Below are 17,716 nucleotides of genomic sequence, written 5' to 3'. Positions count from 1 at the left end.
GTTAGCCTTGATATGCGCTTCAAGGTCATAGTGTTTTTTCCAAAAATCTTATAACCACCTCCGTGTGCGAACTATACATAGCTTTCGGGGAGCTCTGTTTTTTTTTTTTCCAGTGAAGGGACAATTCTTACTGCTGAATCATTAATAGCTGCAAGCATTTAGGCCTTGGCCTGACTGTGAAGGTATCAGGCATGTTTGTCTTATAATAATAATAATTATAATAATTTTTATTATCATATGTAGCCATTTTGCTACAATTACGCTTCACACAACAGCTGCAGCTGCGACCTGACCATTCTTTTCTCCGTGAGAGGGAAGAATTTAGAAAGTTGCGTGGCACTGCAGAAAGCCCCCAGCTGCAGTAGTGCATGGATCATGCGTAATATTCATCCAACTATCAAGAAACATTCACAGCACGTCGGTTGTACTAGCAACACTACCCATACTAGAGAGGGAGTGGGGCGGACCAGGGACAGGAGATTGCGGAGCAACTGGCCCGCTGTATGCGGTCAGGTGATAGTTTCCTCTGGCTGGATGAAGTCTGATGCTCTGCATGATGATAGAGAAATGATGATAGAGAAATTTAGAGATTAATGGCAATAAAGCAAGCTGTCGATAGTTTAGAGACCCCCCCGAAATATCACAAATCATGCTTTTAGGGGAGCTGATATCCAAGCACATCTTTCTCCCTAGCATGTTGTGTTCATTACCGGAGTTCGCATCCTCCACAGTTTGGTTTTCCTCACGCACCAGCGTCGCCCCGGTCGGCCAGCATAGCACTGGCAAAAAAAAAAATACTACTGAATGAACACTGTTCAAGTGAAAATTTAGAGGAAGAAAATATGGCCTGTAATATTTTGTCATCTCATTATACTGACAAAAAGAAAGAGAGATTTTATTTTTATTTAATGAATTACATTTTATTCTCGTCATTTTTTGTCAATATAGTCACAGTCAGCGTTTAAGGACATTGTCGTCGTCTCGTTTTTGTCAGGGGAAAAAAAAGGTTGATGACGAATATAGTTTGTTTAGTTTCGTCTGACGAAAGTAACACTGATGTACATGGCACAGAAGTTGATAAAACATCAAAATGAGCTCAAAGTAAATTCCTGTCAACCTTGTTGGCAATAGTGTATTGAATATGAGTTTTAACAATGCAGATTTTCACACTGTTGTTTTGAGTAACTGCTGTTCTAAGTTTTAATTTAGTTATTTCTACAGGTAAATATTAAAGAAAAACAAAGGTAGCTCACTGTTTGGCAGAAGGGCAGTTTAGCTCACAGTAAAATACATACTATTTTTGTAAACATCCATAATATCTTATTATGCTGTAAGATAAAATAAAAATATCTCTTTATAAACTGCACTCCCTGTGGTAGAAGTATTGTTACAGCAGTTTTGCACAATTGCACCATAACTGAACTGTCTAGCTTAGCTTCTGACCGATGTCCTATATATTTTAATTTATATGTATAGCAGAACTGTCTATACATTAAATAATCCCCCAAATGGAGCTACACATTGAATGTTTTTTTGTATTGGTGGAGAGAAAGTGATTATTCTCCTCTAATCTTTACTGACCTATGGAGTGCTAGGGTGACCCACAAATGGCTACTGCTACTCACTAAGGTCTCCTTATTTATGTTAAAAATAATGCACTTTAAAAAAGGTAGCTAATATTAATTCAGCCATAAAGTAGACTGGAAAGCATCAGAACTATGGCCAGAATTAGCAGACCTTCTGGTCCATGTTGGGCTACGGAGGAGGGACTCTGCGTCGAGGACAGCAATCTTGGGTCAGGAGGCCTAAGGACCAGCCTGCAGGGGTTCTGCACCTCCTCTAGGGGGATATGGACCTCACTGGGCTGGTCCAAACTCAACTGTTCACGGACCTGGGCGAAATACAGTGAGATAAGAGAGGAAGGCCATGCTGTATATGTTCCGCATCTGTGCTGTGGTTTTAGTTGAGAACATTTTCAAACTTGCAGCGCAAAGAAAGCATTGTATATGTAATATATGTTAATTGTCATTCAATCTTCAACTTCATCCATCCATTTCTGAATTTGAAAATGCCATTTTGGACAAAGAGTTTCATAAATGGCCACACATTCTTGAATGAAATAAGGTGATTAGTGTCCATTTGTGTCAGGACAGATAATGGCTTTTGTTTTAGGAAAAAGCTCACCCTCTCCACTTCCTTGAGCACTTGCAGGAAGTTCCCTCGTAGGACACCAGCCAACTCAATCTCAGTCCAGTTTCTCTGTAGGAGTTCCTGGATTAGGGTGGGATACTTGGACACATCCTCTAACCCTTTGGGAAACCTGTTAATAAAAAACACATTTAAATTCACAAATATTTATTTTGCAAAAGAAATGACTCATTGTGACAGTTTTGGTGTTACCTAATACATTACTTATGAATACATAATGATAATAAACACTTGTAAATATAGTCCTTGAATATTATTGTTTTGTAACATTTCTGTTTGGATTAGACTGTACCTGTATGCAGGGAAGAAACTAAGTCAATGGCCATCAGTTAAAAAAAGCACAAACTTGATCTGGTTCAACAAAAACTTGTAGAACTTGTTTTCTGGAGAGAGACATCATGGTATATCTAGAAGCACTAAAGCAACCACAGTACTGTAGATTTAGTGTTGCAAACAGTACATCCATTTGTCTTTGCCTTCTCGTTATCTGTTGTTTGTGCATATGATTATTTCTTACCTCACAGCACCTTCAAAGTCCCCTCCAATTCCAATAGACTCAGCTCCAATCACCTTCTTAATGTGATCAAAATGGTCTGTAAAACCCAGGTGGAATAATGAATCAACCGAGATATAAGAAATACAAACTACAGATTTACTTCATGATTTTAGAAAAAGACTCGACATGGATGCCTCACCGGCCACACGAGAGACATTGGCTTCATCCCTGCAGGAAATGAATTTGCTGTGGAGATTCACCATGATTAATCCTCGGTTCTGTTTCTGAAACACAACACACACACACACCCACCCTCATGAGGGATCTGTGGGGGATATTCGATCTTCATCTACTGCTATAATTTATGTCCATTTCACAATATAATACAAATGTTGTTTGTTTTTTGCTGTTCTGATGCCAACTAGAGAAAGAATTTTGCAAGGAGGATTTAAAAAAGATTGAGCATTAACTCACCCAATGGAGTTTCTAATTTTATACTGAAATAAACATTAAGAATGATTTGCAGTGCAGCTGCAAGCTGAGCTTGGCTGTTTCCATTCCACAGAAAAATACTACTCCTAACCACATATGATATTATTCACAATGTAAGACAATGTGTAATTATATATTTCAACATACATTACTGGTAGCTATGTTCAGCAGAAACAGAGATGGCTTGAATTACTGGGATGGGACTAAATTTCTCATATTGACAAATGATAAAAGGAGCTAGTGGAAGAGTGAAAGAGACTGATCTTCTATTAATTAAGCAAAGTATAGTTTATATAAACAAAAGTTCTAGACTTAAGTGGGAAACAATGAAGTTAGCACTAGCTGAATAAAGTACCTAGGTTAAAAAGATATTCAGAGAAAGGTTGGGGGTTAGAAGGAAGTGACACAAGTACAGAGTACAGCAATTCTGCAGCTAATGTTGGTAGTTAGCTGACACTTAGATTCAAACAAGTGAAACAGCAGATTCTTTGATCATCAACCTTACAACAACAAAGCCTGAACCACAACATCAAGATAAAAGTGTAGTATGAAGGACTATAGAATAGTGGGGTGACCACTTTGGAGCTGACACTTAAATTCCTTTAATTCCTCTAGTGTCGGATTCTAAAAGCTTACATTATGCTGGAGGAAACCACTTTTTGGTTTATACTAGTTAGTATGTTTAGTTTCAGACGGAATCATTACTTTATGTTGAAAACCACATAATCAGCTTCATGTTTGTGCATGCGCATGTATGTGTATAGTGATACAAAAGAGGAAATTGGTGGGAAGCAAACATGGTCATGGAAATTATGGAGGATATGGAGCAACAATAAAATCAGCAAGGAGATGCAAATATACCCTTACGGTTTAGAATCAATTATAGTGACTGTTAGTGGATGAAATCTAATAACTGTTTAATAGTGGAACTTGGTTCATAGATTTTTGTTCCTGCTGATACACAACAAAGCTAACAATGAAAACATATTGCATATTCTACTAGGGCTGGGCGATATGGCCAAAAATGTTATCATTATAAAAACATTTCATATAATTCGATATCGATAATTATCACAATATATGTCAAATCATTATTTCTTAAGTTTTAAAGGCTGATTTTTGCTCTTGAGTGAAAATTGAAGAAACAAATATGATTATTAAATCTTTCAGTCCCTTTTCCTCAACAAAATAAATATTTTTATAGAAAAATTAAAGGCTAATTTGTCCGTGATTCAAATGAATTAAACCAAATATTTATAGACAATATATTGAACATTTATTATAGAGGAAAATTATATTGCGATAATTATCATTATTGTTTTATTGCCCAGCCCTATATCCTGCTAAGTCAGAGGTATACATAACAATTCTAATGAAAATAAATTAATCAGTGACTTGATTGATAATATGCAGTGAGTAAAGCAAATAAGCAAGCAATTAATCAATCAATTAGTTTTCTCACCAGCTCTTGCAGCAGCCAGTCAGGTACATTGCGGCTGTGGTTACAGATAGAGTAGGAAGATGAATGGCTAAAAATAACAGGAGCCTTGGAATGTTTCAACACGGCCCGGGATGTGTCCCAAGACGTGTGGGAGAGGTCAACTATCATTCCCAGTCTGTTCATCTCCTCCACCACAGCCTGGAAAACATATTCAATAACGATTTAAGCAGCCATTTAAAGTATCACTGGAAGGAAGGAAGTCAATTCTGAGAACAGGAAATGGTTAGACATAGATAAACACATGGCTGCAGATAGCAATCAAGGAAGTCCTACATGCTGCTGCCTAGAGAAAATCATTATAAAATATTTTGTCATTTGAAAATGAGTTGTTTACATTGTACAACAGTTTGCTGTAATAAATAAGTACATGTTAAAGGACATGAAAGATTAATTTGGGTTACAACACTATCCATGTCAACAGGCTCTTGTCAAGAGAAAATTTTATATGCCTAGTATTAGCCAACTTTCTTTAGCATGATCCATTACTGGAGTGTCTCAGGCTTAAAAATTACTATCATATCCTCAGAATTTAGACTTGTTTTTAAAAATACTGTTACTATATCCACTTCAGTAACCAAACCAACTTATTATAAATAATAAAAGTAATAGTAATACACAATATAGTTTTATCATGTTTGTTAGCCAATATATAATACACAGATAATTAACTCTTCAATTTGAAACTGTCATATTTGTTAAATGGTGGGTTTCTCATTTCAAATTAAAATCTTCATCTTAAATATACATCAAGTGTGCTGCTTTAGTACCTTTCCAGAAAAATAAAGCCAACCAAAATCAGCAAACATGCTGACATACTGCTTAGTGGAATGTGAAAAATGGAACTATTCTGTACAGTAGTATATATTACTGAAGATTAAGCTTACCTTTCCAAAGTGTGTTAGGCTGTTGTTCTGTCTTTGATAGACATTATAAAGTTTTGATGATGATTCAGCCCTGCATTGAAAAAGAACTTTGTCAAAACTACAAATGATGAAAAGTGTTATAAGTCTTATTAAATATAAAATACATCCAAATACTGCTTCCTTAACAGCATCAGAATGGGGCCACTGTACATTTCATCCGGCTGGGGCGCATTCAGAAACATCAGTGTCAAGTTTCAAAGTAAGGTTAATTTGCACAGAGTGGGAAAATGTAAATACTTTTGACCTTTCCATTCAGACAATCCCGTAAATAAACACACAAAAATTTAGACACAGGTTAGGTTAGGTTAAACTTTACACAGGTCTGAAGAATAAATTAGTTTAATAGTCATTTCAAATCTAAATATTTGTATTGAACTTTGGGTCCTGATTTAATGTTGCAATGACAGTATGTTGTTGCCATTGTTGATGCACACCTATCTGTGAGTGTGTATGTGCAGATAAATCTTAACAGCAAAAAAGTACATATTTGCAATATTTAAACCATATGTACCATTCTTAGTAAAATAATGCACTCAGAATAAATCTCTTAATTACCAGGGTGTATTGCAGGTATGTGTTAGGGCCATGGAGCGGACCCCAAGCTGGTAAAACATTCGCAATGCTGGCAGGCTGCTGTCAATAGAGTGACCCCCCTCAATACTTATTAGGCAGGCTATCTTATGCCTCATCTCTGAATTCTGCAGTTCTGCAATGGCAGACACACATATACAGTATGACACAAACAAATCTCCTGCAAATCTACCACAAATCACAGTTTGTTTATAATCACTTGTTAATGAAGTAATTCATATGAAGTAATTAGCTTCTCATTATGATGCAAAGATTATTATAATTGTCAAGGCTCTTTTCCCAAACTGTAAATAACACATACCTAAGAGTATTATGAATGCACTGAATCATAATTGTAGACAATCAAGTAACTTAAAAAAATAATCAATCCCTCTTTCATCTCCATAGTGGTTTTGTCGGTAAACCAGGTAAATCCCATCTGCATTTGTACTGTACCCTGGGCAGATGTGACTAGCTCAAATTCCTGGTACTCAGTGCACATGCGTCTGACCACATCTATTTGTTCCAGAGTCAGTCTCACAGCATCCTTATCCTGGGCCCCACACATCACATAGACAGCAAACATCTGACAAAGAGACGTCAATATGACACAAGAGAAGGAGGGTGGGGGAGTGGGCAAAATAGGAAGTACCTGTCATTATAGGTTTGATCTGTCCACAACATAAAAATAGTAGATGCTGTCATCCAAAGGCCCTTCAGGTTCAAACATTCAGTGTTAAAAAGTCAAAATAAAATCAATGTGTTATTTTACTAGGCTACTCTCTGGAACAATCCTAACTTCAGAACAGACGAGTGAAAGATTGACTAAATTACAATACCTGTGCCTGAACATAGCCTGCTTTGAGACGTGTGATGTCAGTGGCCACTTTGCTGACATTGTGAAGGTCAATTTGGCTCAGCCGATTGTTGTGAAGTATCCTCAGCTGGAGTGCTAGGTCGTTATGACTGATGGGGAGAGGGGGGTGTGAGGTAATTTGATTTCATTAATTCATTTCCATGAATGTAGCTCATGTGTAGGCAAGACATTAAACATCATTTACCCATCAATAAGAGGATATCTGGACATCAATTCATGTACTCTGTCTCTTGTAGAGTATCCAGATATTAAACTACACAGAGAGAAAAGTACTACCAGATGCCTAAGAAACTGCATCCAGAAGCTGCCTGAACCATATGTTACAGTTTTCCCAGAAGGCATATTCTGAAGAGAAAAAAAACATCAGCAGTCACATTAACATTGCATTACTACAGTTGATTACAAAATAATCGCAGCTGCATTATCAAACCATACACACACACACACACACATATACCATAAGTCATATAGATAAAATTGAACATTTTGTATTTATAATTAATTCTTGAAGGAAACAAATATCACAGCACAGATAAGTCCTTTTGCTCCCTTTGGGAGCGTATGTCATCCCCTCTCTCACTCCCTCCTATCCTGCATCTGTCCTATCCAAATAAAGGCTAAACGCCCCCCAAAAATAAATTAAGAATAGTACAGTGACCGCTAGAAATAAAATATGAAAGCATTAAATAAAACGTAGGCCTCTAGCTCCATATCTTATGCACATTAGAAGTCCGATTTAGATTAAGCTGCATTACACTACTGATGCGATTAAAATACCCTAAAGGTGTGGTTGGTGTGTGTCGTATTCTCACGATTTATTAGGAAAGAAACAGCCCACATAGAAAAATAATATTTAACTAACTGTTACGTGTTTACTCATTGGATGAAAATATGAAAATGCTCACTGGACAGCAACAGTTTTTATCTATATATAACGGAAAACAATTTGGTTTAAACAATAGACTTACCTGCCTGGCCGTTAAAAGCAACTTGCCTACCTTGTTGAACGACGGCATAGAAACTGTCCGAACTTTCCAGCTTTCCGCCCCGACAAAAGTAGAACAAACATATGCAAAACTAAATGCGGTGCCGAGTGCTGCATTCTAGTCCTGTCGGAAACATTAACAATACAGCTACATATATGGGTTCAGAATCCCGCCGTGTTCTTAAGATGACTTAATGCTGCTTTAGAACGGCCGTGGCAATTATCTTGCAGGTCATAGCTCTAGATTATTTAATCTTCTATGCCATGCTTCTCTATTTCTACTGTCCTTTCATCACTTTCACAGCCCGCGAAATGTTTTAGTGTTGCAGGGTAACTAACGCCAGTTATAGGCCGGTTAAATAAATGGATTAAGTGTGTCATACAATCACACTAGGGAAAACAATAACCTTTAGGTTTCCTACTTAACCTGCGCAGTTTTATTTGTCTAACTCACTCGGTGTTGTTGGAATTTGGGGAGCATTGAAAGCACCGTTGAGACCTATGGATTTGATGATGACATCTGCTGGTCACATAATATAATCACTACCTGCATACTTGTTTTCCCTGCCATCAGATTTTTTAAGGTTGACTACTGACATTGATGATTACATTCGAGTCACTGAGCTACCATATTTATGTTTTGTATTATTATTTATTCATAAAAAAAACAGAGGTCCTTTGATAACACTTTCGGCCTTCAAAAATACTGTCCAGAATTCCACACATATGTAGGGGAGAGTGGGGGCAATAGTAACAAGGGGTAACATATTCAGAAATGAGACAGAACCTGATGAATAATGGCAGGCTGTGCGGTTTATTGGAGAGACAGCCTTGTTAGAGAGTGAAAGTCCTGTATTTTATTTATGTGTTAACAATATTTAACAGGTAGGCATATAGCTTGTTAGCTCGTTACGCTAATTAGCTAGATCCAAGCAGCTCCACCGACTGACGATGCTAAGTTAACGGGAGTTAGTCTGTTCTAACCGCAGCTTTTAAGGAGTCAAAGACAAGTCAGCAAGAAGAAAGAAGCCAAAATGTATTAGATTAACCGTAGTGTTAAACATTAGGGTGATAATGCTTTCAAGAAAAGGCGTTTGTGTGAGGTTGTAAGCAAAGTAAAGGCTCAGCCAAACGTCTCTGGCTCAGCTCTGTTATGTTAACGGTAAACTTTACAAAAGGGCAATGTTACATTTGGCTTCGTACTGTAACGGAGTCACTGTTCAGTTAGATACTAGTCAGAAGTGGCTGCATCTGAGCCGGAGGGACACGAAGTGTAGGCAGAGATCCAAGGGGGTAGCGGCAGAGCCGTGTACATCCGAGTGTACTGTTTAAAAACAATATACTATTCTTTGAGGGGATGGTTGATTCGAAGTACATATAGAAGGACGTTTTGAGTCATCAATAAGTTATTACACTTAGTGGATGTAGCATTCCTTGTGATTTAGCAAATAATCTGAGGTGATAACTGCGTTTGATCAGCGACATTTCTGATGAAGGAGTTTAAGAGGTGGCTGCATTATTCAGATGAACAGATGTAGGCTAGATTTACATCCACCTTTTTTGTCAGCATATAATGAGCGTTATGCCTGCAGACAGGTAGCTGTACTGTAACTAGGGTGACGGTTTAGTTAAGGCTAGAAATATGGTGTGTGAGAGCCGCCTCTGAGTTTGTTTGGTGGAGTTGATTTTGCCTAAAAAGGTAGTAAAGTTCAATAAGAAATATAAAATAAGATTCTTATAATAAACGTTCAATAAGTTCTAACTTGAGTAGTCAACAGGTTTCTAGCAGCATGGATTATTATTTCACAGTGTCCAGCAGCAAACCGTATATTGCACATATTAGTAAACAGTGTATTTCACATTGCCAGCCCTAATTACTGTTACATGCCAGAGAGGTTTTCATGCTGAGGTGATCTCAGAGTTCAGTAGCTTTATGGCACTTTGGAAGAAGCTGCTTAACTGTCCACCCATTGTTGTCTTTACAGGTCCCAGAGGAGCTGATTGCAGAATAAGAACCCTCTAGATGTGATTTGCTGTATCCAGCTCTACAGGAGATATGAAGCCCAAGCTTCCAGCTCTTCAGCTCCTGCTTTGTGCAGCCTTTTCTTTTTACAACTTTAACACCTGAACATCATTATAATAATTCTTACAACATATTATTTCAAGTCAGACAAAACTACTGTTACATTTGTAACCTTTCAATATGAATCTTTTCATGAATGCAACACAAGAATTTAATTTGTTAAACTATTGCTTCTCTATTAGGAATACTTTGTTATAAAATTGATCAGACTAATTATACATATAATAAAATCACATTCTTCATTCATCATCAGTTTCCTACGCTAATTGTACATAGTGTGATCTAAAATCAACAATATATTATAGTTGCTGTTACAGCTGTAAATGAAAATATTAATATGGTACTTAGGTAGGTTAATATATATATAGCATATATGTTAGTAGAAAGTAAAAAATGAAAGGTTGATGTTATATACTGTTTTATTTTGACATTTCTTTAAGATACAAATGTGACATTGACTGAGAAGTTACTCTGTTGTAAAAAATTATCTGCACACTGAATAGTTTTGAAGCCCTGTAGGAGGTGTCATTTATTGCGACCTCTGAGAAGGTCTTGTGTGGCTTTCATTGTATAGAATGCAAAAGTACATTGAATCAGCTCCGAGACCTCAGAGTTTGCAAGGTTACAATAAATACCACCTAGTGGGATTCATAATTACTGTGTGCAGATCATTCTTTGTTTCAGCACTTACCCACAGGATGGTTTGGATGTGCCCACATTATTCTGTGGTTAAACTAGACTTATATCAGAGCAGCAAACAAGGCATTCTTAAGAAACCTCAGGCTCTGTTATACAGTCTGTGGTTACTGGGTATATGGCTCCTTATTTATCTTAAAGTATAAGGTAGAAAGTAAAAATACTCTTGCATACACAGAAATACACTGCATAATTACTTTTAAACATTTCATGTGAAACATGTTGGGAGTATTTTATATACTGATGTCAAGAGTTCAGCTTTAATGTTTCATGTTTTATCTGTGGTATACGATTAGCTTTTCAGTAAGTAGTAAAGACAGGGAGTGCTAATATATATAGAATTTATTACAATGTGAACCATAAACCATATCTTTTTTTAAATGGACCTATAACACAAATATGGACAATATTAAAAACTCAAAGTAAACAGAAGGAGAGAACGCCTTTCCACGTCTGTCCACCCCAACAGCACAGTGAGGATGCTTCCCAGGTCTCTGCATCTCTGTGGCACCAGGTGGGACATCTGATCTACAGTTGGACTTTGGGAGGAAAATGTATAATAAATTCTTCAGGTGATGAAAAATAAAAAGTTAGTGATACAGATTGAGTCTTTAAAAATAGAATATTGTGGAGAAGTTGATTTTCTAACGTAATTTAATTCTAAAAGTGAATCTTTGATATATTTACACAAATGTAAGCATTTCAAACCCTTTTTGTTTTCATCTTGATGATTACGGTTTGCAGCTCATGGAAATAACAACTCCAGTATCTCAAAATGTATGAACATTTTAGAATAGCCTAAATACATTTCTATCTTGTGACCAATATAAAAAAGTACCTCTCTATCTCAAGTGTCCTATTCTAGACAATAATCTCACACATTGCCAACAGCAGCAACGTTACTCAAAATAGCGTTGTGGGGAATTAATAAACGTGATAGCAGCCATAGCTAACGTTTTACAAGTTATATAGCTCTCTAACATAAGTGTTGCAAAATAACGTTAGCAGATTTATATTATGTATTCAGTAGTGCACATGCGTTGGTGTCTGTAGCTACCTGTCGGAAGCTCTGTCTTAAACCTGACTTTTATCCAGTTTTAATCCACGTAACGTTTTACGTTATATTTTTTATATCCTTTTATTTAACTTAAGTTTTTAACTTACATTTTATGTGGGTTAAGGATTTTAGTCATCCGACATGGATTTTAAGCTAGATGACCGTAAAAAACACAACTCAACACTACTGATCACAACAAAGCTCTGGCGACTAACGTTATGCTAGCCGAGATAACTCTGCCCCATGAGGACTGCACACTCCTTAAGAAAGCGAAAAATAAGATTGCTGACCTTATGGAAGACATCCGACAACTTTCAGAGGAACCCAAAGAGAAAGATTCCCTGCTGCCTGGCTTTATGGATGTGGCTTCAGTACAAGCCAAACAGATTGTTTCTCTTAGCGCAACCGCTAACATCCAGGACACCGTGCTGTGGGACCCCTCTACCCTTCCAAGGCATTCCTCCTGCTCGACTCCGAAGCAACAGTCAACCTGGGCTGAAGTGGTGGTCCGTGGGTGCAAGAGAGGCTCGGATGGGGCTGCCTCTCCTCCGCACATCGGCCTCTCCAACCGCTATGCAGCCCTGTCTGACATCCAGCGGATGCACCTGCGGCTTCGAGTCTCCCTGACACGGATCCCTTTCGGCGGCTAGTGCCTGCCGACACTGTTGCATCTCCTCCACCGGCTACATTTCCTGCACTGGTGGCAAACGGTAATCAGCTGGGCTGCTGGGCTGCCGCTGGGCCTGATTGGCGGCCGTCATCCCGGTCAAAAACCTCCGCTTCCCGACGTAGGATCCTGAAGGACGCTGTGCTCAGACGCTCCGGAGGCCGTCTCTACCCTACACCGTCGGGTAGCCCTTCTCTCAGGTCTGTTACTGCTACTCCAACACAACACTCGGCAGCTCACACACTCCATCCTCAGTCCGCACACAGTGTTGAAGCAGATTCTGCTCAGTCCTGCTCTGGAACCCCACAACCGGCATCTCCTCGTCCCCTTTTCTCCCCAACCACACTAATAATTGGTGACTCCATAACCAGAAACATCCGTTTCTTTAACGCTACCACTCAATGCTTCCCGGTGCCACCACGGCTGACATTTTAAAAAAAACAGGACCTAAAAAACAGGACCTAATGCCATCGCTCCCGTCCTCCATCACAAGAGTGATAGTCCATGTGGGAACAAATTACACAGCTCTTCAGCAGTCTGAGCTGACAAAATCAGATTTTAACAGTCTTTTTAACTTTTTAAAGCAGTGTGGAAATTCCGTTTTTATCTCTGGTCCCATTCCCACAGTTGGTCGCGGTGCTGGCCGCTTCAGTAGACTCCTTGGCCTCCACGAATGGATCTAGTCCGCCTGCAGGGCTCACGGTGTGTGTTATGTCGATAACTTTAATATTTTCTGGCTTTTTAAGACAGACGGACTTCACCCAAACAAACGGGGCTCAGAAATGTTAGCTGCTCACACACAGCATGCGGTGTTGTCCACACATGACTTACGTGAATGACTAATCATTCATGCAGCACACCTGGACACACCACCTGTCACTGAACAGATCTCTGCCTCACTGCCACTAAGTACGCTGTGATGAATTTAACTCCTTTGAAGTTCTCACTCTTAAACTTGGAGGGCTGCAACTAATGTCGTGTAAAAATTCAAGACTTGGGCCAGATAAGAAAGCTTGAACTTTTACCAACATTTTTATTATCAACAAAAACAGACACCAATTAGAATACAAAAGTTCCACCGGAGTGTGTCAGAGATCGGTGCAAAATAGAGCCCCATTCTGTTACCAGAACAGAGACCCGACATGAAAACCATGTAACGACTGACTTTCACCTCCTTTTGGACCTCCTTTTATAGCTCTGTTTCTTGGCTTCATATCATCTCTTGGCTCTCTTTCCTACTGCACTGAATCTGGGAAATTCCATGACTGCCAGCTCCTCCTCTCTGTTTCCTTTGCATGCACTCTGCTTGATCATGCCATTTCTTCCATAACCTGACTTTTATGGAATAAACTGGTGTTGTTTGTGTTCTGTGCTAGAAACAGGACATTCTTACTGTGTATGTTTTGTAATACAATTTTCACAAAATCTGCTTCTATATTTTCCTTTGTAAGTGTTTTTGATGCCATCTTAGTGTGCTCCCTCCCTTTTCTCCCAAATCACACGAACTTGCTCCCTCACACACACATGTGCTACTGCTGAGCCTGGTCAGAAAGGAGCACATACACTCAGAGCTGTAGAGTTTGCACACTGTGATCCTAACTTTACACTATAAAATAACACTTTAAATAATGACAATGTAGACCACCATTGCTCTAGTAATTAATGATAACAACTTAGGCTATAATGCTCCAAAATAATTCACAACACAACCTATCATATTTGTTATAATTTATCGCCCCCCAAAACCGCCTGGAGGATTTTTATCAAAACTTCTTGAATTTTTATCTACTCTGGTTTTAAATTATGACAGAATTGTTCTTTGTGGCGATTTTAAAATTCATGTTGATGACACCACCAATGTTAATACAACTGACTTTTTAAATATGGCCACTTCTTTAAACTTCAAACAACATGTCAAAGGGCAAACACATAACCGTGGTCATACACTGGACTTGGTTTTTACCCTGGGTGTCTGGGTTTTCTCTGTGGAATTAGTGGACATGACCATATCTGACCACAGATGTATTGTTTTTAGCTGCAATTCGCCTGTTACTCATGCCGCCTCACCAAGCTCCGTGTGTTCTCGCATCTTTAATGAACAAATTGTTTCAAAGTTTTGCACATTCTTTGAGAGCCAAAGACAACACCCGTCTGATTCCAACACCAACAATCTGGTTGATAACTTCAATCATATCTGCTTGTTGTCACTAAATATTATTGCTCCTCTAAAGGTTAGGCCTACATCTAAAGCTAGTAAGCAACCCTGGATAAATGACAGCATTCGCAGCCTAAAAAGGGAATGCAGGAAAGCAGAGCGCAGATGGAAAAAATCCAGTCTCCAAGTCCATTACCTCAGTCTGAAGGATTTATTAATTAACTACAATATCATGGTTAAGGATGCGAGAACACACTATTTTTCTGAACTCATTACTACACATAAACACAATCCCAGGCTATTACCCCCACTGCCACTTACTCAGAGGTCTCTCACCAGCAACAAGAGAGTTTTAACCAGTTTTATCCCATCGACTTGTCTGAGCTTTTAAAAACATTATCACAAATGAGAGTGTCCTTCAGCCCACTTGATGTAATACCTACAAAGTTTTTACTGAAACTAATGGATTCTGTTGGGCACCATTGATCACAACATCATATTAGACAGACTGAGGCACTGGGTGGGGATCTCTGGTACTGCCCTAGAATGGTTTTCATCCTACCTGTCAAATAGGAAGTTTGGCGTGTCTGTAAACAACTATGTCTCTTCGTTCTGTCCAGTTAAATATGGTGTGCCTCAGAGGTCGGTCTTAGGACTCATTTTGTTTTCCTTGTATCTGCTTCCCTTTGGACATATTATCCATAAACATGGTATTTCTTTTCATAATTATGCTGATGACACACAAATGTACTTGCCCGTCAGATCCACAGACCCTGGAATGCTCAGTTCACTTAACAACTGCCTTTGTGAAGTTAAAAAATGGATGTCAAATAATTTCCTCCAGCTGAACTCAGACAAAACAGAAATCCTGGTCATTGGGTCCCAGCAGATGGCAAAACAAATACTGCCATCTGCTGGTTCCCTAGGAAAGTATTTGGGGTGGTGATGGGGCATAGATAAGATGCTTGCCTTTGGTGTGGGAGACCTGGGTTTGATTCCCACTGTGAGACATCCACCATTGTGTCGCTGAGCAAGACACTTAACCCCTAGTTGCTCCAGAGGCGTGCGACCTATGACATGTATAGCAATTGTAAGTTGCTTTGGATAAAAGCGTCAGGTAAATGTAAATCACATTAAGCCTGTTGCAAAGAACCTTGGTGTTTGGTTTGATAGTAATTTAAATTTTGAGCAGCACACCACAAAGTTTGTTCAATCATGTTTTCATCAACTTAGAAATATAGGAAAAATTCGATCTATGTTAACTTTTAAGGACACCGAGACCATTTTACACGCCTTCATCTCATCACGCCTGGATTATTGCAACAGCGTTTTCACTTGTTTAACCCAAAAATTTACTGATCGACTCCCGACAAAGAAATATGACCACATTACCCCTATTTTAGCTTCATTACACTGGCTCCCAGTAGGTTTTAGAATTGACTTTAAAATTTTATTGATCACTTTTAAAGCTCTTCATGGCCTCTCACCTTGTTATATTTCTGACCTTTTAGTCCCATACACACCAGCATGTACCTTGAGATCCTTGGGCAGAGGTCGGTTGTCTCTTCCAGAGTCTCGATTGAAAACTAAAGGGGACAGAGCGTTTGCTGTCAGGGCCCCGAGGCTCTGGAACAGCCTGCCTGAGGAAATCAGGTCGGCTGACTCAGTGAACTCTTTTAAGTCCCTTCTTAAAACATACTTTTATAGGAGAGCCTTTCCTGACTTTATTTTATCCCTTTATTTTATTCTATTTACTTATTTTATATTTATCTTAAACGTGTATTTTAGTCTTTTCAATGTTTTCTTGCTTTTATCTTGTATTGTTTTTGTATTATTGTCTTTTGGGTATTATTGTCTTTACACTTGTTAAAGCACTTTGTAACTTGTTTTTGAAAAGTGCTCTACAAATAAAATGTATTATTATTATTATTATTATTATTATTATTATTATTATCTATTAAAAAGCATTTAAAACCTTTTTAAGTATAATGTCAATAACAGATATGTGAGTTATTTTAATATTTTCCTGTGTCTTACCTTGACTGTGAGCTGGTAACGACACAGCCACAGGTTACAAATGAGGTCTGCCAAATGAGTAAATGTAATGTAATGTAATGCTTCAAATGCAGTAACAAAGGATGACCAAACTGCTAACCCGAGCCAGGGTTGGTCCCCACTGCAAGTTTCTTCAATAAGCCGACAAAAGATGGACCTCCGGAGCAATTCCCTGGCAGAGAAAGCAGCTGGCCGATGGTTTTAAGCTGTCCTAACCGAGAATGCACGGATCTCTGCCAGTGTGAGGCCGTTGACCAGCACCCGGCTGGGAGAAGCGACACGCAGTAAGACCAAAACCCTGCATTCTGTGGTTAGTGATGTCCCATAGTTGTTAATAGATTATGTTTAACTCTTAAAACTCATAGCTCGCGTTCATTAGCTGCCTGTATGAGTCAAATGCTCCCCACAATAGAACCCCTTCTCATTGTTTAGCCATTGTTTATTTCTTTGATGTATTTAACCGCATTTTTATATCATCTTAGTTAGTTAATAAACTTCACGGTAATCAAGGAATTGTATGTGTATCTCCAAGTTCCTGCCAAGAGAATTTACCCCTTCGATATGAGACTGATTGACTGATTTAAGATCATTGAGCAATTGTTAACTAACTGATCACTAGTGAATAATTGTGTAGTTATTAACCATACTCAGAGGTCCGCAGACTCTGGGCGAATTGGATATCCGGTGGTGCTCCGCGAAACGAGAAGCTTTGTGAATGAATATTTTCTGAATATTAAAATTTATAATTTGGTAATAATTCTCATAAATGTATTAAACATAGTAGTCATGCTACATTCATGTCCGCTGATAGCCAAAACTAAAGGAAGAACGAGGGAGAGAGGCGTTCTTTCCACAGCTGTAAGTAGCTACTGCCATTATTGTATCACAATCTAAGATTCCCTGCTGCCTGGCTTTATGGATGTGAAATGACTTCTCACTGAAACGTCAGGC

The 17,716-nt window shown here is 38.5% G+C and overlaps 1 protein-coding gene across 2 annotated transcripts; it reads right to left on the bottom strand.

Annotated features, from left to right (window-relative positions):
- Positions 1–1,632: 1,632 nt before the first annotated feature.
- On the bottom strand, positions 1,633–8,252 carry dpep2 (dipeptidase 2). Of its 2 annotated transcripts, none has more exons than XM_038700998.1 (11): positions 8,036–8,252; positions 7,252–7,412; positions 7,030–7,156; positions 6,647–6,776; positions 6,176–6,326; positions 5,582–5,651; positions 4,659–4,835; positions 2,904–2,988; positions 2,726–2,801; positions 2,185–2,320; positions 1,633–1,891 (listed from the first exon to the last, which is right to left on the bottom strand). In XM_038700998.1, the coding sequence occupies exons 1-11, from the start codon at positions 8,081–8,083 to the stop codon at positions 1,685–1,687; spliced, it is 1,368 nt and encodes a 455-aa protein (XP_038556926.1). In that variant the 5' UTR covers positions 8,084–8,252; the 3' UTR covers positions 1,633–1,684. The 2 variants fall into 2 exon arrangements, with proteins under 2 accessions (XP_038556926.1, XP_038556927.1); XM_038700999.1 differs by having other exon boundaries at positions 8,066–8,194.
- Between the last annotated feature and the right edge of the window lie 9,464 nt (positions 8,253–17,716).

This window comes from Micropterus salmoides, unplaced genomic scaffold, assembly GCF_014851395.1.
Source record: "Micropterus salmoides isolate LMB-PRFRI ecotype aquatic unplaced genomic scaffold, ASM1485139v1 Ms_hic_scaffold_6, whole genome shotgun sequence".
In the NCBI taxonomy this organism is placed as follows: Eukaryota; Metazoa; Chordata; class Actinopteri; order Centrarchiformes; family Centrarchidae; genus Micropterus; species Micropterus salmoides.
The sequence above is the reverse complement of the archived record's forward strand: the minus strand, read 5'-3'. Positions and strand labels throughout refer to the sequence as shown.

Excerpts from the sequence above, each read along its gene's own strand:
- dpep2 (XM_038700998.1), bottom strand. The coding sequence starts at position 8,083 with ATGCCGTCGTTCAACAAGGTAGGCAAGTTGCTTTTAACGGCCAGGCAG. Across the intron at positions 7,157-7,251 it reads AGATATCCTCTTATTGATGG|TCATAACGACCTAGCACTCC; the intron begins GTAAATGATGTT and ends TCTCCCCATCAG. Across the intron at positions 6,777-7,029 it reads CAGGCTATGTTCAGGCACAG|ATGTTTGCTGTCTATGTGAT; the intron begins GTATTGTAATTT and ends TCTCTTTGTCAG.